General features: G+C 42.2%; 1 protein-coding gene across 4 annotated transcripts in view; it reads left to right on the top strand.

The window, feature by feature from the left end:
* pde8a (phosphodiesterase 8A) overlaps nt 1-23,247 on the top strand; it is a 64,573-nt gene that overhangs the window by 27,838 nt on the left and 13,488 nt on the right. For all 4 annotated transcript variants that reach the window (XM_084057312.1, XM_084057314.1, XM_084057311.1 and 1 more), the window contains 13 exons: nt 4,743-4,799; nt 10,222-10,412; nt 11,773-11,829; nt 12,044-12,098; nt 12,643-12,731; nt 13,253-13,331; nt 14,661-14,801; nt 16,124-16,212; nt 16,312-16,363; nt 16,470-16,512; nt 16,731-16,808; nt 16,999-17,069; nt 18,247-18,411. In XM_084057312.1, coding sequence (XP_083913438.1) covers nt 4,773-4,799; nt 10,222-10,412; nt 11,773-11,829; nt 12,044-12,098; nt 12,643-12,731; nt 13,253-13,331; nt 14,661-14,801; nt 16,124-16,212; nt 16,312-16,363; nt 16,470-16,512; nt 16,731-16,808; nt 16,999-17,069; nt 18,247-18,411 — 1,137 coding nt within the window. In that variant the 5' untranslated portion in view covers nt 4,743-4,772. The remainder of the gene's footprint in view (nt 1-4,742; nt 4,800-10,221; nt 10,413-11,772; nt 11,830-12,043; nt 12,099-12,642; nt 12,732-13,252; nt 13,332-14,660; nt 14,802-16,123; nt 16,213-16,311; nt 16,364-16,469; nt 16,513-16,730; nt 16,809-16,998; nt 17,070-18,246; nt 18,412-23,247) is intronic.

A 23,247-nucleotide genomic window follows, 5' to 3' on the forward strand; every position in this document is an offset into this window, starting at 1 on the left:
TGGATCTTGTCAAACATTGGAATAACACGGGTTTGTTGCATAAAATGCTGGTTGTTTTTCATGGCCATTCATACCCTGAAGAAGACCTATATTGTGTCGAAACGTTGGTAAAAAAAAAAAGACGTTATTGCATTGTGGCTACGAGCTGTGCGACCTCCTTTTCTTTGCAACTGTTTTTCATGGCCACACACACACACACACACACACACACACACACACACACACACACACACACACACACACACACACACACACACACACACACACACACACACACACACACACAGAGTGCACATACATACCAACTCTGAGCTCTTATCATGCGACCATGTCCTCGTGTCTGTGAAAGATTTAATTATCACATAGCCCATCAGAAGTTAGCTATCCTGATGTCATGCACATTGTTAGGGGACGTTGCAACAAACGGAGCGCAATGTCCCAGTGACGTCAATTGGGTCACTACTGGGAACTAATCAGCTTTTTCTTTGTTGCTCATGTTACTTGCAAAAAAAGGCTTACAATTTAGCCATGTAATGCCGGCCCAGCGTGTTTCTGAAATTCCTCTGTGTGTGTTCCTCCTCACGTGTGTAGATTGTTTACGCAGAAGAGGAATTCTAGAGGGATGGAAGTCCGCAAGGGGCTTGGTTTCTATGGTTACTAACCCCTGCGCTGGGTTCCATTTAGCAGGAAGGAAGCTAAATTATTTGCAGACAGAAAAGAGAACTCGCATGTAGGGAAAGTGTAAAAGCCTAATTTATGCTCCGTCCGCTCGGCGGTGTCGCGCTGCCGAACATAGCAGACGTACAAGCTCACGAGGAGTCACATCCGCGACACTGTCGTGCGACGAAGTATGAACGAGGCTTAATGAGTTGAACATGGGACTGTGTTGGAATCTGAAAACCATTTTAAAATGCTTTATAATGTGTTATGATTACTAGTATTAAAACATGAATATGTGTGCTTAATTATCAAGTGTTATAAGCAGATTATAATGCATTATAAGTATGCTTATAATGGATTATACACACAGGCTTCATAGAAACTGTTACCGTTTTTTGTTTAGTTTTTTTTTTTCTTGGTTCAAGATCAGGGTTGCCAGATTTGCTTATTATAATTTCCCCACAAGATTTTATTTGAAAATAGCCGATCTACAAGCTCACAACGCGTCGCATCGCGACGCGTTGTGAGCTTGTAGATCTGCTATTTTCAGATAGCTGATGCATATGTTAAAGTGCTCATGTGGCCCATAGTCGCTTCTTTTGGGCTGGTTTTCCTAGACCTGGTTGCTTGTTTCTCTCACAGAATCTGGCAACACTGTTCAAAATTGAGTAATGAATGTTGCACTTGGATAAACCTTGGTATCTGGTGCATTTTATATTGCGCCTTTATCAAAGCGCTTTACAGTGTGCATTACATTCACCCATTCACACACACATTCACACACACATTCACACACACATTCACACACACATTCACACACCGACAGCAGAGGCAAGGATGCAAGGCACCAGCCTGCTCATCGGTAGCACTTAGGGGTTCAGTGTGTTGCTCAAGGACACTTCAGCACTAACGCAGGGGAAGCCAAAACGGGCCCGAGAACTTTCCGATTCCCAAGTGGCCACTCACCAGTCACGGCCGCCCCCTCTAACTTTGGGTTATGTAGCCACCAATCATCTTTATCTGTGGCTCCTCTGCTGGAGTGTTGTTTTTTTATATTCACTCTCTTTATTCACTCAAAATCACACTTTCAGCACAACAAACGCAAACAAAGCAGATCCTGTCAATATGCGGTATAAATACATTTTTAAAAATGTACTTTTTACGGTGTAGCTCTGTAGGAGGCGAGCCGTCTAGAAATGGTTCTGTGAGTCTGTCTGTGTGTCCGGGGCTAATCTCACAAAACGCTGGACCGATCAGTACTGCATTTCTTGTGCAAGTTGCCAGCAGGCCAAGATTTTTATTTTATTTTCATGTTTTATAAATATTTTACTTAAAAAATATATAAACCTTGCCCAAATATGGAGTCGTAGAAACATCATGACTGATGTCATGGACTGGCTGCATGAAGTACAAGGGGAGTCATGCCATTCCTGTTACACTGACATTGGTGACATATTGATTTCTGACTGTGGCGCTATAGATATATTCTTTCAACTTCACAGGGAAATATAGCATGAATATGGACCGGGCCAGTGGCTGGGGGCCCTTGACTACCAGGGTTTATTTTCTTCACATCTAAATTTGTATTTATCGTTGCTGTAGTAGGCCAAACATGAAAAATACATTATTACGTTTTCCAATTTAAAAAAAAATTCTAGGATAAATCAAAAGTTTTCTGTCAACAATTTGCGTCATAGCCTGCGACACATTTATTGGCGAGGAGCCAGACAGGTGGCTTTAAATGCGTTACAAATTATATTTATAATTCCAAAGATAACAGAGAATGGAATAGTTCATGGACAGAGTCGTTTGCTTTCACTGCCAATACTGCTGGATTACCTGTATGTTTGATTAACACGTATTTGTATTTAGTAATTTTGATAGGCTAATATACACTTAATAGCCAGTGTTGACTTCATTATAAGGCTCAAATATATTTGCAGCTCCAGACAGATTTTGTATTTAATTTTGTTTGGTCCAAAATGGCTCTTTTGACATTAAAGGTTGCTGACCCCTGGACTAACAGGAGTAACATCTAACTACTGTAGCAGAGCTGACAAGTATTAAGATTTTTTTTTTTTCATTGTTTGCGGAGACTGTTTCCACCCCTGTCTGTCCGTCTGTGAGCAGCTAATCTCCGTGTGTAGACTTTGGCTACACCTGTTTGTTCCATTGTAAGATCTGCGGAGCAGCATTGTCTGACCGTCTGACAGGCATCTGGACATCCACTCCAGTGTTATATCTAACACACTAATAAATAATCCCTGTGAAAATATAACATTTTATGAACTCATTCAAACAAACTGCTTTAACAGTCATTCATGAGATAAGATTGCAGATCTGGCTACATTGGCTATTTGAAAATAGCAGATACAAGCTCACAACGCGTCGCATCACGACACGTTGTGAACTTGTAGATCTGCTATTTTAAAAATATACGAGCGCTTATGCGAGAGCATTTTCGGGAGTTTGGACCGGCGTGGCGGCGCCGCTGTGATCTTTTCATGGACAGTGAGGTCTCCAAACTTACAGTAGCCTATGGAGTTATGTACAACCTGGGTTGAGGATATAAACCCGACGCTCCAAACCTGTGCCCAGCGCAGGTGATTCTTCATGCTGTGGATTTATTTGGGCCAGCGGGAGATCGGACATTTAACCCTCCCAACACACACCAGCCTTCAGCCATTAATGTTTATTATGCTTTCTTTCATCAATCACTCCAGGCTATCTCTCATTAACGTGGCGGCACGGGACTCACTGCAGCCCGGCCGAGTCTCACGGGGAATAGCCTACTGTACTACATGACTGCTTTATTTTAGTGTAACTCAAACGTGCACTGCTCAGTATGGTTTAAATAAGTGAATCTACAAACGTATTCCATTTATGGCGATGTGATTGGTGTCATAATCTGTCATTCATGTAGGCTACTAGCCTACTTGACAAAGATTGTACCGTTACGCAGTTGTGTGTGTGTGTGTGTGTGTGTGTGTGTGTGTGTGTGTGTGTGTGTGTGTGTGTGTGTGTGTGTGTGTGTGTGTGTGTGTGTGTGTGTGTGTGTGTGTGTGTGTGTGTGTGTGTGTGTGTGTGTGTGTGTGTGTGTGTGTGTGTGTGTGTGTTGACAGGCAGAGAGGCGGGCGGTGGAAACTCTTTCGTATTGGCCTTCCATGCTTTGTTTGGTCGTATTCTGGTTCTTTATGTCGTAAAACCAGGGCGTTTTGAGAATATTTAAGGGCGTGTTATTTAAATTACGCTCTGTTTCACCCGTCATATTTATCAAAGCTCCGACCAAATGTATGCTAGGATTGACTGTATAGGATCCTTTAGTAAATCTCACTTGGACTTTGGCGTAAGGGGAAATATAAGGCAAAAAATAAGCCGTTTTATACACCACGTTTATAAATGAGGGCCACTATCTCTATAATCATGTGATCAAGACGGATCTGTCAGATTTTTTATATTCCATCCTGATTGGCTAAGATTGCCTTCTAAATCATCAAGGCAGCGTCCGATTGCCGTGAAACATTGCTGCGCCACAATAACCTACCTGCCCTGACGGAGACCTGTGCTCCGAGGAGCACATCTTTCAAGTTTTTACATGCAAATAAATATCATGTAAAATATTGTGTGTGACTGTAAATTCTGTATAAAACGTCTACAAGTGCTTTCTTGACCTGCACATGCCTCACATGTCTTACAGCAAGTAATGTATTTGTATGTCCACCCGACTGCCCATTCTGGGTAGCATGGGGTCAGGGTCGCGTGACCCTAAAATATCATTGGCCCAGGGCCTTCTGAGTTTTGATCTGTCCCTGAATACAGCCGTTTCATTTCCACAAAAATAAATACTAGGACAATGCTTTTAATATATTGACAGAATCCGCTTTATTAGCTTTCGTTTAACGTATGTGCTAAAAGTGTGATTTTGCAACATGTTTCGTCATACAATGACTGAATATAGTGGAGGAAAATGCTACTCTGTGGTCCCTGCTCATCGAGTGCAGGAGCAACTGATAACAATTGACAATATTTTGGCTTACAGTATATATATTGTTTCTAATATTTGTAATCCTCTTGTTTTTCAGAACACATTAACAGAGGTGCAATTTGGACCAATGAAGTTATATAAAGACCAGCTTCAGGTACTGTACCACACTACCAAATACCACACTTACTATCCCCCCGAAAAGATTGCTTCAACAACTCTCTGTTCATATCCATATTACTGTATTTTTTTTTTTTTTTTTTAGTATATTGTCGACATTTGTTTTAATTCTTGCAGTGTTTCTGTCATGTCATGTCATGTCATGTCCCTACTAGTATGTTTACAACTAATCTAGAGTCGGAAAAAGACACCACACTAACAAATCCCCATTCAAACATTTAAAGAAGAGTGGGAAAAATGTTAATGGATGCATTGTATGAAATGTACGCTTGGGTTGTCAAGGCAACAAGGCCAAACATCGATTACCATGGACATACCATAATGAACAATGCATGTTATGGGAGAGCTGCACAGAAGGGCCATGGAGCGCTCTCGTCCCTGCAAATGGACATTTTCTGGTGTTTAGCAGTTTATTAATAGTGTGTTTATCCATTCGGTTTATGTGTCATTGAAGATGGATGGAAATGCAACATCTTCTGGTGCACAACTGTCCTGGAAGTTAACAAAAAATGTTTTCATGAGACGATGTTGTAAATATTTATATATACAGTATATAAAAAAAGATGGGTCTGGAAAGCTGCACAGCCCACAACCTGCCTTTCAAGCTAAAATACGTAGTACTAGATAAGTGCGCTCCTCTGAGCGCATGCAGGACTCCCCAGGCCGGGTTGCCTACCCAGGGCCTGCACATTTGGAAGTCAGTCATAGACAATCGGAATGGAATATGAAAAAAAAAATCACTGATACATCTTGATCACATTACTAGAGACGATGTGTACTGATTTGTGTGAGTTTTGGATAACATTTGTAGGAGTAGTAGCAAAAGTGTGTTTTGAAGAAAACACAAAATGCGGAAAACATAGTCTGGCACAAATGGCTGGGGCCTACAGCCTACTGTAAATGGGGAGCGATCCAAGGAATCCAGGGGAAAATATATCTGATGGTGCGACCGACGGTTCAAAAGTTAAAGGCCAAAATGTGAAGTGGCCGGTTATAGTGCTACCATGAGGCCGATCTGAAAGATTGGGGGTGGATGTTTTTCCTCTGCTTAAAACATAGTCTTCCGCCTCTGGCGGAGACCATTCAGAGGTTTTCCATGAAACAGCAGCATGTTGAGAGTCTAAGAGGAGAGCTATGCTTTAACCACTTTCAACCTGGCATCACTTTTTGAAAATAGCAATAGAAAATAGCAATAGAAAATAGCAATCAACCCATTGTGAGCTTGTTGATTGGTTAATTTCTAAATTATCTTGAAAGTATGAAATACGGCTTAAAGCTGCAATCCATAACTTTTAGTTAATAAACTGTTATTTTAAGAAGTAGGAACACTGCTGGTTGACAAGAGGCATTGCATGAAATCCAATGGAAATATCTCAGAGGGTTCGTTTCCCCGAGTAGGACATACAGTTTGCAGTTTTTAAGTTATTAACCCATTCAATCCGGGAGCACGTCTGTGACATTTTGAATTTCTTTGGCTATTAAAAAATGCACATCTACAAGCTCATAGTGCGGCACCGAGTACCGCACTATGAGCTTGTAGCATTTTTTTTTTAAATCGTGAAAATATATGCAAATCTTTTAATATATATATTTTTTGTAATATATTTTGTTCCAGGAACCCCCAGAAGCAAAGATTTGAGTTACAAAATATATATATATTCAAGGCTTTGTACATATTTTCACGTTTTCTTTTCTCCAAAAACAGCAGATCCACAAGCTGTTGTGTATCTGCTATTTTTGAATAGCCAAAGAAATCTAAAGTGTAACAGGTGCGTTCCCGGATTAAACTGTTTGGAGGTACAGCAATGTATCAATGTAATGCAGTCAGCTTGGTTGCAGTTCCACGCAGTATTGCCAGATTCTGTGAGAGAAACAGGCAACCAACTCTAGGAAAAGAAGCCCAAAAGAAGCAACTATGGGCCACATGAGCACTTTAAGCACATACATCAGCTATTTGAAAATAGCCGATCTACAAGCTCACAACGCGTCACGCGTTGTGAGCTTGTAGATCGGCTATTTTCAAATAGAATCTTGGGGGGGAAATTATAATAAGCAGACCTGGCAACACCGGTTCCAGGCCTGATGCTGCTCTACTGTGACCACAGTAGGAAAAGCTGTCAGTGAGATATCCCCTTCCTGTTTTTGTCACTCACACACAGCTGATCCTGTCATGCCCTCCTCTTCTCCTCTCTCCTCCTCCTTTTCTCTGCTCTCTCAGGGTCTGGCCAGGCCCTCTGTCCTCAACAATGATGTTTTCTAGACAGACCAGTCAGGCCCTGCCAACCCCCCCTGAGAACCATGCAGTTGCCTCTTGTCTATGCCATGTGGTTTTCAACAGTGGTCCGGGGACCACCAGTGGTCCTTGGAGGGTTATCAGGAGGTCCCAAGCGAAATTAGTTAACATCACGTCACAGCCATTTGAACCACTTAGCTTCGGCTATTAAAAAATAGCAGATATACAAGCTTATAGTGCGCCACCGAGTGCCGCGCTATGAGCTTGTAGATCTGCTATTTTTTGAAAAATCTTGAAAATGTGTACATATCTTTCAATATATATTTTTTAAAGCAAACATTTTTAACTCAAATCTTTGCTTCTGGGGGTCCCTGGCACAAAACATTTTCAGATGGGGGTCCGCGGCCACATTTTTTGCAATTTAGGGGTCCTTGACATGAAAAAGGTTGAAAACCACTGGTCTATGCAGTTCGCTCACCCATTTTCACTTTTATTTTATGTTGATTTATAATCTTAATTTCCCCTAGCATCAACATTATTTATGTGTCATGAGATTATTCTGGCTGATGGAGCCACATGTGTTAGCAGTAAAAGCTAATTTGCACTTCGTCACATGATCCTTTCAAAAAAGGTTGCTAGAGGAAAATGCCATAATTTTCAAAATATGTCATTTTTGTCAAGCGTAAAGGGCCGCGCAACGAAACAGAACTCAAACTTAAGATAGCCTATCTGTTTCTCCCGTATGTGAAAAAGCCCGGTCTTGGCCTTTTAATTTTCCTGTTCTTCCAACTCTGTAGGTATGTTGACTTTTCTACCAACATACCAATGAGGAATTCTGATCTAATTCCCTGCGCGTACCGACCATAGCTGCAGGACTCGGTGATGATGTATTTACGACCTGGACAACTCTTTGCTGTTTGAGATGAAAATGGTCATAAGCACAGTAGAAACAGGCTTCATGCCTCTACAGCTCCAAATGGCTCCCAAATAAATGGGCAAGGAGTTTGTCTTTTGATAAAGTCAGGCCTTTGAAAAAAAAAAACGATAAATTATCAGAATGAATCAGAAGGACAGTTGTCCAAAAACATCCCCCTCGATTATTGTGCACCAGGGTTGATTTCGTCGACTAAAACTATGACGAAAAATGTTCGTCGGCTACCTTTTTTCACTGACGGCAACTAAATAAAAACTAAGCTATGGTGACTAAAACTAAGACTAAATATATTGTCAATTCCGTCAACAAATAAAAACTAGATGAAAATGTTAGGGAGGGACTAGTGGAGAAGAGATCCAGTAGAATGTTATGTTTGGTTGCACTCGGGTGTTGCTCTCTGAAAATAGCAGATCTAAAAGCTCACAACGCGTCGCGCTGCGACGCGTTGTGAGCTTGTAGATCGGTTATTTTCAGCATGCAACCAAGTGCAAAATCAGCCATTACGACGCCATCAAGGCACCGCCAAAATACATTTTAGTCGACTAAATCAACTGTAGATTTAGTCTACTATAATCTTATGATATTTAGTCGACTAAAACTAGACTAAAACTAAAACATTTCAGATGACTAAAATATGACTCAAACTAAATGGAATTTTATTCATAAGACTATGACTGAAACTAAATCAGAATTTGCTGTCAAAATCAACACCGTTGTGCACAAGATGAGAGCTCTCTCTTGCCTCTGTGAACAGAGGAGTGCGTTTCTTCACCAGGTGCGATGCAGAGACAGCAGAACAAACTTTCTCTTCTCTTTACATTCACTCCACTTCCTGCCAACGCTCGGGGAATGACGTCTGTTTGAGCGAGTGACTCATGAATCTGCTCTCAGTGTGGCACCGTTCTTGGAGCCGGGCCTAAAATCCTCTGTGTCCTGTATTTACGCAAGTAAAGAGGTTATATGAAAGTATGCTGGCAGGGAGAGCGTGCAGTGCACTCAAAAGGCTGGTGTGACGATAGCAGCGGTGCCCTCTGCCACAGCCTCGCCATGCGGCCCAATAGGAAGGGGGCATTGACCAGTTGAGGGCCAGCCTTGGCCAATAGCGTTGCAGGCAAAGGCAGACGACAATAGAGGCTCTGACACACTGAGGTATAGGAGCATGGGCCTGGATTGATCGATGGAGGCCCTGCACACTGTGGCCTGTGGTCACAGTCAGTGGTGGAAAAAGTACTCAAATGTTTTACTTAAGTAAAAGTATCAATACTGCAATGTAGAAGTACTCTGTTACAAGTAAAAGTCCCGAATTCAAAATGTACTTAAGTAAAAGTACAAAAGTATTGGTATCAAAATGTACTTAAAGTAACAAAAGTAAAAGTACTAAAATATTTGAAAATAGCAGATCTACACGCTCGCGACGCGTTGTGAGCTTGTAGATCGGCTATTTTCAAATAGCCTATGTATAAAATAGGGCTAAAGTGGTTAATGTATGTTTTATAATGTAATAATGTATATCCACAAAGTAACTAGTAACTAAAGTTTTCAAATAATTGTTGTGGAGTGAAAGTACAATATTTGCCTCTGAGATGTAAAGTACAATTGGAAATACTCCAGTAAAGTAAAAGTTCCTCAAAATTGTACTTAAGTACAGTACTTGAGTAAATGTGCTTAGGGGCGGGTCTACTGCAGTTCTGTCAGTTTCACTAGTAATCATATCAGGGCCACGTATCAATTATTGCACACTGAGTACACAATAGTGTATGATTCTTATGTTTGTTCAGTTATTAATTTACTTGGCTTCATTTTCCCACAAAGGTTCCTTATGTTATTGCATCATGTGAAGGGCAAACACAATGGGAAAGAAACACTTAGAGCAGTTGGTTTTGTTTTTCTTTTTTTTTGCCCAAGGCACACAAATGGGCAAATCAAAATCTCAACTCGAGGCACATCTGTATTCACCGAGAAAATAGCCAATATATAAGCTCACAGCTGCTATGTTTTGAGAATTTGTGACAAAATGTTTTGTGTGTGTGTGTGTGTGTGTGTGTGTGTGTGTGTGTGTGTGTGTGTGTGTGTGTGTGTGTGTGTGTGTGTGTGTGTGTGAGATATGGTATTTTTTTTAAATCGAACTAACTTTTTGTATAGTATATATTGCAATAATAATAATGTGACCGTCAACCACTGTCTTGGATAGCTGTGGCTAATGATGCTCTGTGTCCTCTCTTTTTTCTACAGGTACTTTTAGTATTTGCCAAAGACGACAGTCAGAGTAATGGCTTCTGCTGGGCATGTGAGAAGGCTAACTTCAGGTGCAGCGTGGCGCGGACGCCCGAATTAGCTCTCGAATGCTTTGTGGAGAAGCATCACGACCTCGTCATCATTGACCACAGACATTCCAGACACTTTGATGCTGAAGCACTATGCCGGTAGGCTTATCACCTCGTATGCATTAACCTTTTAACCACTCAACCACTAAAAGTGTCTACAGTACATTATTTTGAAAATAGCAGGCCTACAAGCACACAACACATGACGTGCACCCCCAGGGGCCCTTGAGGGGGTCCAGCAAAATATGCTAACATCCTATATTAAAATTGGCTTAAGGGCAGACCGGCCGGGCGGCAGGCGGACCTCTGATGTCACGCTCATGTCACCATGACTCAGCCATAACCATTAAGGCAGCTATGCCCAAATATGGAGTGTGTTGTCTAACCTCAATGTGTCGTCAAGGCATCAGGCGCAAACAAATCACTCGGCTCCACATTTGGGCACAAAAAGGGGCAGGCCCATATATGGGCATATACTGATGACATCAGGGATCTCCACATATGGGCATCAAAGGGACAAGGACTGACAGATACAGAAATCTTCATATATGGGCATAAAAGGGACAAGGACTCACAGACACAGAGATCTCCCCGAACCTCTAGTAGCAAAAAAATCACAATCAGTTTAACCACTTTAACATTGGATATTAAAGCTACAACGCGTCATATTGCAACACATGCCCGCAACGCGTTTCATTGTGACACAAGACCTTAGATCTGCTGTTTTCCCCGAAACAATGTATTGAATAATCTTGAAAAATGTTCACACCACAAATCCTATGGGTGTCCCTGGCACGAAATCTTTTCAGATGGGGGTCCACGGCCAAATACATTTTGGTGTCCTTGACACGAAACTGTTTGAGAACCACTGACTTACATCAGCGAAAGCCAAGCGTCACGACACCAGACCAGTTCTGTCTGTAATGTTGAAGGGCTTCGGTGCATGTCTGGGTTTCCCTGCTGTGGCTGAGGTGGTAGGGCAGGGGCGGGGGGGGGGGGGGGGGGGCTCCTGGTCCCGGTCCGGCTTCATTCATATGGTGCCTGGCGAAGCCACGCCCCCCTGAGGAATGAGCAGTGCCTGGCCGCATCGTCCTCTATCTTTAGCCTGCGCCTAAACCAAAAACACGTTTACAAACATTCGTGTACCCTGCCCAGCGTGTATGTTAACCCTATTCATTTTAAGCCAGTCCATACGTTCAGTGTACACGCACAGCCGCCGGGCTGGAGAACTAAAGGGCCTTTATGACCGCTGGCTGAGGAAAACCACAGGCGGATGAGCGTCCCTGTACACTGCATTCTTTCAGAGGCCCAGGGCCTGCTTACAGGGTTGCACCACTGGGCTCTGCCTGCCTGGGAGAATCGGAGCATGAAAAAAACTGAAAACTACATTGATTTGATGCCACAGGCTTTTCCACCGGCCTTGCTCGCTGGCTAAATGGCTCCCTCTGTTTACATTCAGGTCAATTAGAGCGGTCAACTCCTCAGAAAACACTGTGATAGTCGCTGTCGTGAAGAGGTACGTACTGCTGACCTACGTCCTTCCTCCACCTTCATCCTCTTTCTTGTCACTTGTGTCGTTGGCTAATGATTTAAGATTATGCCAGAGTCAGCATAAGCCTTAGAGGCTTGGTGCCTTGTCATATGGTTCATCACCCCTGTGAGCATATGTTCTCAACAGGCCTTTGTCATTGGAACCGTTTGAGTGCTAACATGTGTTTGTCCTTCTGAAGGCCCGACAGGGAAGAAGCCTCTGTGATGCCTCTGATCAATGCTGGCTTTAATAGGGTGAGTAACCCTGTGTGTGTGTGTGTGTGTGTGTGTGTGTGTGTGTGTGTGTGTGTGTGTGTGTGTGTGTGTGTGTGTGTGTGTGTGTGTGTGTGTGTGTGTGTGTGTGTGTGTGTGTGTGTGTGTGTGTGTGTGTGTGTGTGTGTCAAACTAATCCATTTAGTAAAAAAAAAAGAAGAAGCTATTTTAACCATTTTTTCATGACACCATTATGCAATGAAGTATAAAATAACGCTTAGGTGATTAAACAACGTGTGTGTGTGTGTGTGTGCGCGCGCGCGTGCGTGCGTGTGCGCGCGCGCGCATTTCACACTATTCCCACAAATGCATGAGCACACCTTTGCTCGTGCATTTTTGTGTAACATTGTTGTTCCTTGTGTCAACACTCCATAAAGTGTGTTATTTCCAAAGGCAGGAATCAAGATTAGAAAGAACAGTCATTGTGATGGCCGCATCTTAGCCCTCACTGCCAACAATTACACCAGTGACGTTATGTTATTATTATTGAATATTGATTATCCATTATGCATTGTGTTGCCCTCAGAGATATGTGGAAAATGCCAATATGATGGCTTGCTACAATGAGCTGCTACAGCTGGAACATGGAGAGGTGCGGGCACAGTTCAAGCTGAGGTAAGTAGACTGCTAAATAGAAATTTCCCATTGCAAAATAGTTGGCCTAAAGTACAATGCTGTGGTTCAACGGTGCACTGCAATGTCTTTTCAAGAGCAATTGTGCTGAGGTCAAAATGTCATGAAGTGGATTTATTATCTACTTCAAATATTGTCGTATGTTATTTACAGTGCCAACATTGTTCTCTGGTGTACTTTTGCTGTCTTTTTTTTTTATAGCACTGCTGAAACTTCTTATTTCCATATTTCAACTTTTAAATATTTTTTCGTAAATGAATGCCCTACTTCATCATACAAATGTGTCGCTCAAAAGTCGTGAAAATATCCGATCTACGATCTTGTGAGCTTGTAGATCAGCTACCGGTATTTATTTTTTTATAATAATAAAAAAAGGAAAAAGGTTTCCACCCAACAGTGGCGATAGGCAAGCTCATATGTGCGGCACCAGTACCATTTTTAAACCTGATTTATAGTTTCCCCGATGACTTTATGACTGAACCTCATGTCTTCACCTTTCCAAGGGCTGGAAATGCTATCTTCACTGCTCTGGAACAAAGCCAAGAGGCCATAGAGATCAGTTCTGAAGATCAAATTATTCAGGTGAGTTTTAAATACACTTTGTTTTCATATTTAGTTATTGCCATTTAAACAACATTGTAGGCCCGGACGGTTGGCATAACCGTCTGGGCACCTAGGTTGATAATCCAGCCTGACAGTGTGTCGCGGGTTCGACTCCCGATCCTGACGGCCTTTGCTGCATGTCACTCCCCATCTCTCTCCCCATTTCCTGTCAGCCTACTTTCCTGTCAATAAAGGCATAAAAGCAAAAAAGACATTGTAATAAAAACAACAACAACATTGTAAATCTCTTTCTCTCCCGCATTCTCTCTCTCTCCTTCAAATCCCGTTTGATTTATAATAAAATGCTGAGAAGGGTGAACATTTTCTTAACCAATTAATCTCTATACTTCGTTGGATGACAAATAGTGAAAATAGCCGATCTACAAGCTCGGAGTTTGTAGACAGGCAATTTCTTTATTTCTTTATATTTATTTTTATAAATAAAAAATGTAGAAACAAAATGGAGATGCCAGGGTTGATGTGGTTAACATATATATTTTTTTAATTATGTTTTTAAATTATGATAATCAAACATAAATATCAAACATACTAGACAGTCTACATCAACCAATAGGGAAATGCATTCTCTGGTGAACAGTCTCACCAGAAGCAGGGATAAAACACATCCCCGCCAGTGATGGGTTTAATGACCAGGGGGGGGGGGGGGGGGGGTGTCAGAAGCAGAGGCATGGATCCCCCCCCTCCCCCCATGCCCTCCAGCAAGTCCAACTCTGCTCATCCCTTCTCTCTCTCTCTTTCTTTCAGTCTTTGATTCTGTCTCTCGCTTGACGTTTCTCTCCTGTTTTTAGCGCCTGCTGATGTCTTGTGATCCCTGATCTCAGTGATGATATTTGTATTCTGTCTCTCTTTCACACGCTCTCTGAATGGATTCTTCTGTATGCCAGACCACAAAGCGTCTAAGGCTGTGTTTATTACCTTCTGTTTTCATATGGTGGAGGAAAAAAAAGCCCACATTTGTGAGTTCTACCAAAGCCCCACAGGTTGAGCGACGGATGTGCTAATGCCTCCAACAAATTAAAGCCTGAGTTATACTTGCGCACCGAAAATAGCAGATCTACAAGCTCACGACGTGTGCGACACACAGTATAAATCAGGCTTAATGGTCTTCGTTTGCCAGGATCCCAAACATCAATTATCCACCAATGCCACCCTGGTAGACTGAACTATAGTACGTCTGACCCGCTCCGTGTGAATCCTTTGCCCACATACTGTATATTCTGCTCTGATATGGGGCAAATAAATGGCTGAACTCTCATCGGAATCCTCTCTCTCTCCTCTCATTCGCAGTATGTGAACCCTGCCTACGAGTCTATCATGGGTTATCAACAGGGCGAGCTAATAGGGAAGGAAATAATAGAAGTGCCTAGAAGTGAAAAGAATAAACCTGACCTCCTTGAGACGATAAACTCCTGCATACGGAAAGGAAAGGTAATTGATGTTGATGATATTACAAAAAAAAACTGTTTTTGTGCACTGATTTTAGATTGTTTCACTACTGTGGCTCATTTGCACCTTCCATGTTATACTGTCACCAAATCTACATACTATCTACAGTACATTTCTGTTATGATGTTTAGTCATACGTGTGCTCACCTATTGCTCTAGATCAGGGTTCTTCATCAGGGGGCCCGGGACCCCTAGGGGGTCCTCAGAGTTACTACAGGGGGTCCCCCAAATCTTTGTGTGATACGATTTATTTTTTTAGCGGCGCTAGCCGCTCTATACCTGACTTTGTCCGTGTGCGTACGTCAACGTTCTGATTGGTCAGGTGCGTACATCAACAAAGTGATTGGTCAAGCTTCACGTGACACGTGGCTATAAACACATTATAAACACATATCGATGTCAAAATGTATCAAAGGCGCCGCTACCTTCACACAGGGTGTGATTTTTACATTAACGACTTGAACCCTAGTATCCCTTTTCTGAGGAGAACTTTAGCCAAAAATAGCAGATCTACAAGCTCACAAGTGTGCTTGTAGATCGGTTATTTTTGACAAAGAGTTATAATTGTGTAGAGCAGCAAAGGTTTATCTGAAACACAATTTTATACAATATAGAGTAGGGGGTCCCTGCTTCATCTCTCTCTCAGCTAGGGGGTCCTTGGCCTGAAAACGTTGAAGACCCCTGCTCTAGATGACTAATATTGTTGAGCTACTTTTTTTTACTGAAGTACACAGTAAAATGGACCTGCAAGGATCCATGTGAGTGCCCATTTGCGTGCATGTGAGCGTCCAAGTGCATCTGCGTCTGCGCGCGCGTGTGTGCTCGCAGCCACGTGCACGTGTGAACTCTGCAATGGGCCGAGGGCAGCTCCATTTCATGTGCAGAAGATCAGTGGCTGCTGGCTGTGCTGTGATGTTACTACAGAGAGTGCAAAGGTCACCTCTAGACAGTCGACCAGCAGGAAAGGTCTTTTACGGTCCATGGGGGTGGGATGGACATGAAACGAGCGCGCTGGACACCAGGAGTGTTTCACCTACCCATTAAAGCAACTCTGTGCTCTCTGAAACACACAGTGCTAGTGCCAACCCTTACCATCACCAACCCTCTCATTCTCAAGTGCTTTTATAACAAATGATCTGTTTGATATGTCATTCCTTTTAGAATGGTTTTCTTTGTATTATAAATATTAAATCCTCAGCCACAGCAATGTTTTTCATGTCTCATCTCATGTACTGTCTGTCTGTCTGTCTCATCGCTGTATGTCCCACTGCCTGACTTTTGATTCCGTCTTGGTGTGTTGGCAGGAGTGGCAGGGGATTTATTATGCCAAAAAGAAGAATGGAGACAGCGTTCAACAAAATGTGAAGATCACTCCTGTGTTTGGACAGGGAGGGTGAGTTCCAGTGTGTTTTAAGCACTTGCCATGTTCCACCATCCAGTATCAGTCACCTTACAGTAACTGACTTGACCATATTGATTTTGTCCTTCACAGAAAAATCAGACACTATGTGTCTATCAACAGGCCTTTAAATGATAATAATAAGGTAACTGGAGTGCACATCTTTATTGTTTTTACAAATCAGATGCATTTATGAATTACATTTTCTCACCCAAATATATCTGATTTGTGTTTTTCCATCATCTGTACAGACTGATAAGTCCAGTGAACGTGTGCAAGCAGAGTCGCAGACAGGTAAGATCTGTACTCTCTCCTTTATCTGAAAGTTTTCTACATGAACTTTAAATTAAGCTATATTACACGAGAGGTTGTGCTTTACCATGATTACTGGCACGACGACAGCGTAGCTTAGTTCCACAAGCATCACTGAAGTGAAATAATCACTAAATGTGAGTGTGTGTGTGTTACTATGTTTGTGTGTTGATGTTTGGCATTGATGCTCCTTTCCACAGACATCCAATCCAGTAGACACAAGGACAGAAGGAAAGGATCCCTGGACGTCAGATCTACAACGTCCCGAGGGAGCGATGGTGAGAGAGAGAGCGGGGAAATTGATGGAAACTTTCGGTCTCTACTGACAGCTTGTGAAACCTTTCCCATCCCCTGTGATGTGCTAAGTGTTGATTGATTGTGTACACACACACTGCTGATTATGTTGTTGAGCATCCAGACTGTCATCCAGGTGATTAATTTAATTATTTGTTTTTTCCCTCATGCCAGGGAGCTCTCAGCGAAGGCACTCCTCCATGGCCAGAATCCACTCCATGACCATAGAAGCCCCCATCACCAAGGTTTGGTTCCAGTGTTGATTTTGTCGACTAAAACTATGATGAAAAATGTTCGTCGACTACCTTTTTTCTCTGAAGAAAACTAAATAAAAACTAAGCTATGATGACTAAAACTAAGACTAAATAAATTGACAATTTGGTCAACAACTAAAAACTAGACTAAAATGTGAGGGTTTAGTGGAGAAGAGATAAGGTAGAACTAAGACAAGTTATTTTATGTTTGGTTGCGCTCGGGTGTTGCACTCTGAAAATAGCAGATCTACAAGCTCACAACGCGTCGCGACGCGTTGTGAGATCGGCTATTTTCAGCATGCAACCAAGAGTAAAATCAGCCATTACGACGCCATCAAGGCACCGCCAAAATACATTTTAGTCGACTAAATCAACTGTAGATTTAGTCGACTATAATCTTATGATATTTAGTCGACTAAAACTAGACAAAAACTAAAACATTTCAGATGACTAAAATATGACTAAAACTAAATGGAACTTTATTGAAAAGACTATGACTAAAACTAAATCAAAATTTGGTGTCAAAATCAACACTATTTGGTTCCTCTCTCTCTCTCTCTCTCTCTCTCTCTCTCTCCTAGCCTCTGTCATATGATTATTAGTTTGCATTGTCACTTCCATCTCATGACTGCAATCCTGGCTCATAAAACTCAATGAATGGTTCTTGTACTTAAGTCTTGGGGCGATGTATATAATGTCAAAAGATATAATGTGCAGATAAAATAGCATATTTTATGGACACAAGATGGGGAAACTTTGCGTGAGCAGAATGGTCTGCTGTTCAGGAGAGTTCTTTAGGCTGTAGCCCAGCTTGTTAGAAATGGAGAAAGTCCCCAGGGATGATCACACTGCAGCTCCTATGCTGTATCATTTGACTGTGTTGTCACTCCCTGTAGACATATCCCTCTCCAGAATAAAGCTATTAATGGAACAGCCTGGCCGTGTGTGTGTGTGTGTGTGTGTGTCTTTCTGGGTCTGCATGTGTGCAATCACGTGCGTGTAAGAGTGGGAGAGTTCTCATTCGGGGGGTGCATAACTGCACAGTAAACGTAATTCTGCCCAGCGTCAATCAGCCATCAGTGGGCGTCCATGGATAGATCCTGTGACTGGTGCTTGGATAGTCGTTCACTCCCGTGTTTGAACAGAATCTCTCCCTCCGCCATTCCAGGTGATCAACATCATCAACGCAGCTCAGGAAAGCAGTCCCATGCCGGTGGCAGAGGCCTTGGATCGGGTGCTAGAGATCCTGAGGACCACCGAGCTGTACTCCCCACAGCTCGGGACCAAGGATGAGGACCCCCACACGAATGATCTTGTTGGGGGGTTGATGATGGTAAGACGGGAAGGACGGTTAGACCTTTTATTTGCAACAGAACAAATCCCATGGGAAATAGCATACGCAAAGATGAAATAGGAAGTCTTTGTTTAACTCACATTGTGAAGCAGCGAAGATTTTTCTTTCTTTTATTTCTTTCCTTTTTCCCCAAAAAAACTTTAGTCGTTAGACCAATAACCCCCATATACTGATACACATGAAGTCTCCTGCCACTTCCTTTCACCTGACAGTGAGGAGTTTCACCGGAACTCAAACACATTAACCCACCCAAGACTGGGAACGCATCTGTGTCATTTTTAGATTTCTTTGGCTATTCAAAAATAGCAGATATACAAGCTCAAATGAACTTGTAGATCTGCTATTTTTAAAACATCTTGATCATCTGAGCAAATCTTTGAATATATAACTCCGATCTTTGCTTCTAGGGGTCCCTGGAACAAAATATTTTGAGATGGGGGTCCGCCGCCAAATACATATCATTTTGGGGGCTCTTGACATGAATGAGTTTGACCACTGTGATAACCACTGATTATAGCTATAAGACATTTGTAGAATCCCCAGAATTTGTACAGAAAGAGTACAAATGTTAGCTTTAAAAATATATATATATTAAAAAACAATCATGATTAAAATAGAAATACCACTATGAGCTTGTATATCTGCTATTTTTGAATAGCCAAAGTATAAAATGATGGTTAAAGTGGTTCAAATCTAAACAGACAGATGCTTTTCCCGGTCTTAATGCCCTGACCAACCTGCACAGGTCGTTAGTGCAGCAACAGAGATTGCCCTCCCCGCCCGGCTTCCCACCCTTGAACATGGCCAATTCTGTTAGTTGGAGTGTGGAGCCAAGCCAGATGCACCACAGAGGATTCAAACCCCTGGGGCAGTGTTGCCAGATTCTGTGAGAGAAACAAGCAACCGGGTCTAGGAAAACCAGCCCAAAAGAAGTGACTATGGGCCGCATGAGTACTTTAACATGTACATCAGCTATTTGAAAATAGCAGATCTACAAGCTCACAACGCGTCGCGATGCGACCCGTTATGAGCTTTTAGATCGGCTATTTTCAAATAAAATCTTGCGGGGAAATTGTAATAAGCAGATCTGGCAACCCTGCCCCTGGGGCCCTATTTAGACGATCTGTGGCGCAGATCAAGGGTGTCACGGGTGTTCCTTGCTTTTCTGGGCGCCAAGCAAGGTGCATGGCACAAACGGGTTGTATTGATTGAATACTTTATTGATTGAATACGTTATTAGACAGGTACAGTCAGACACAGAAAAGTCCTGGGGACGTGTTTCCATTGTGGTCCTATGTATTCAATTCATCATCATAGCATAGAAATAACACAAGGAGAAAAAGGGGGGAAAAGATGTCGGCAGTGAATGCCACCTACCTTTTTTATGGGAAAAGTATTTCATCTTTAAATTAGTCATGGGTGTGTTTTGGGCATAACATTAATTATTTGACCAATCCGTGTCGTCTCCCGTTTCCTTTAATTGCTGGTTGTGCACATTATTATTTCAATGACAAATTCTGTAAGTTGGAGGAGATTCTGCTGAGTAAACGGATCATGCGTGAAATGAGAGCACTATCTATGGGAGCAGAATTAATATTGTGATATAATGATATCAGGGGACACGGGTGGATCACCACAGTTTCCCAGCTGCTGGTCAGAATTCATGTCTTCCTCTTGTAGCCTAATGTCTCCTCATGTCCAAGAGACATATGTGATATCTTGACATATCAACCTATTAATCGCATGCTTATTCTCAGTTATTTTTAAAACCACGCATTAAACCCATAAGGCACGGCAGCATGCTCCATATTATTATATGTATTATTATTATTACTATTATTAATATGTATTTATTATTATTTATTATTTACAATCATGACACATTCTTATTAGTAAAGCTGATTAATAGGAATTATGAGTGTGTATAATATGGCCAAGTTTACTCATTATTCTTTCAATATCAATGCTGAGTCTCTCAGAAATGTCATCTACCATGTTGAACCTGAGTGTTGTGTTGAATTCGGTTGGTTTCGAATTTCAAGCAGCAGTATGCATTGTGAACCTGCATCTTAATAATGCGCTCTCTAAAAAGTAAGGAAATACCCGTGCTGTCATCAGCACACAGTCGAGCCAAGTACATTTGGTAATCATACAGCGTGGGCGCTGGGCGTGAAACCGACAACTGCGTCAGCTGTAAACTGGCAATGGTACTAGTACTGTTTAATGGTACTAGCACTAGTACTGTTGCTGGGTGTAAGATAGGACCCCAAGTCTCTGCAGTGGTGGGCAGGAACGTTTCCCCTGCGCCACGCAGATGCCCATGAAGCAGCGAAGATGAGATATCTTGGATCGCCAAGAAGGTGACAATGTGACTCATCGTTGCAGAGTCAGAAGAGTATAAATATTGGTTTATTTTTGTCTTGATTGATTGATTGACCTACTGACTGACATTTTCATTGACAAAAATGCATATACAATGCATATACAAACAGATATTTGTACCTATCTGTCAAAGGAAAAAAGCTGGAGAGCTTAATACCACTGTGGTCCTTTGACCACAAAGGGAGATTTGTAGATTTTTGTACTTCTTTTGGCAAACAGATAAGACCGATGCATTTATTCAATAGCGAAAAGCTCTCGGAAGTCCTGGCGTTCCGAAGGCTGCATGTCCCTTGGCAACCACACCATCGTCTACTCAGATGCATGCTATCATAAACATGAACAGCCATCAGCTACATCTCTCCCATTATCCACCAGTCCATATCAAAGCCTGCGAGGTCATGTGATTATGTCATGTGAGATGAAGGCAACGGGGTCAGGAATGTTTGCCTGTACGCATGCAGACTTCAATATTTGGGTGTGTGGAGTTTGTGAAACAGAGAGAGGGAGACACAGAGAGAAATAGAAGTAGAGGGAGAGACAGAGACTGATTAACAGGCGGCCGTGGTGAGGTAGAGAGAACTAGAAAGACTGCCAAGTTGGCAGTCTTGGCAACAACCCCAGAGGAAGTGTTAGATTGTCCTTTGTGCTCCTGTAGGCTGGAGAGGAAAGCAGTCTCCCCCCAAACCCCCTTCTCTCTCTCTCTCTCTCTCTCTCTCTCTCTCGCTCTCTCTCTCGCTCTCTCTCTCTCTCGCTCTCTCGCTCTTCCTCTTAACGCTACAGCCCTGGAAACATCCTGTTGGATCAGATGAATAGGCATGACTTTAATTACACATATAGAGATGAGAGATTTTCAAAATAAGTTACATATGTTGAGAGGTTTTTCTATGCATGTGTCTAGATGAGTGACAGAAGCAGAACTGGAGAGCCATGCAGGCTATTTTTCTTGCTCCAGACTGTGCAATTATTCACATAGAAACATATCCATGTGGGCTCGGTTAATCGTTTATTCTTTTGGTCTCTAGTTTCTATTTGACTCTGCTGAGGTAGACACTCAATATTTGACTGAGTGTGTGTGTGTGTGTGGGGGCGTTGAATGTTCGAACACAGAGCATTTTTTGAGCGGAGCTGTCATCTTTCTTTGGGGAGAACATCTTAAAATAGCCAGTGTGTACAGAGGCAGCGCCACCGTGAGACAATGCTTGGGTCAAAGATGAGCCAGTCTCCTCTTCCTTTCTCACTCGTCAAGGAAACACTTCACTCTGTAAGACTATGCTGCTCAAACTACCCACCCTTATGTAGTTTAAGTAGGGTTATTGGCTGACTTTGGCCTTTTATATATATCTTTACACATTTATTTTGTTTTGGGGGGGAGGAAGAGAGGGCCAAAGACAAAAAACGAATAAATAATATTCAATTGAAAACATTGAGACAAACGTCTCCCACCAGGTGGAGAGAGGTAGATAGTCTAGGTCAGTGGTTCTCAAACTTTTTCATGTCAAGGAAGGACCCCCAAATTGACACTTATTACCCCACGGACCCATTTGAAAAGATAAGCCAGGGACCCCAATAAGAGAAGGTTTTTACGGCTCTCTAGCAGTGATTCTCAACCATTTTAATTTCAAGGACCCCCAGTTTGACATGCATTAGGGCTACCCCCATTTAATGACATTTCTATCACTTGGACCGCAATTTATATTGTAAAATCTATGTCAATTTAACGGGTCCATTTGGTTCCATTTGTACACTCTCAGAGTTACAGACCCATAAGGGTCCATTTGGTGCCTAATCTATCATTTAGCTGGGGACCCCCTGGAACTCCCTCAAGGACCCCTGGGGGTCCCCGGACCCCACTTTGAGAACCAATGGTCTAGGTTCCACTCCTTTATAATGATCCTCTTGGCCACAACCATAACAAACATTAACGCTCCTATCCAAGGTTTATTTGAATTAATAAATCATTATTTTATCCATCCGTATGATGGAATATGGTTACATGGTAAAACTGACATAATTTGCTGTGTTTGGAGACTCTCTCTGCACATATTGTATATTGATATAGATGTTGAAATCTTGAGCAGGGTGTTGGGCTGCACCGCTTTGCTGTAGTTTGAACATGTGGAAATCAAAGAATCTACGCTATAAGGCTTATTGTTAATGTGGGTGTGGTATCAGCAGCAGCAGAAAATAATAGGATATTAATCCCTGCCATATATTTCAGAAAACCAGTGGAAAAACAGTCCTCCCTGTAATTTGGCCAAGCTAGAGCAGGTTATAAATTAGATGTTAATTAAAAATGAGGTTGACACAGTAATAAAAGCCATTTAACTCCAGCAGTACACTCTCAGAGTTAAATTAACACCGGGGTTTTACTGTGTTGCAATAGGTTTGTGTCATTTCGTTTTTTGAGTCCATAAACTACAAATGACGTATACA

This window comes from Gymnoscopelus microlampas, assembly GCF_963454915.1.
Source record: "Gymnoscopelus microlampas genome assembly, chromosome: 1".
In the NCBI taxonomy this organism is placed as follows: Eukaryota; Metazoa; Chordata; class Actinopteri; order Myctophiformes; family Myctophidae; genus Gymnoscopelus; species Gymnoscopelus microlampas.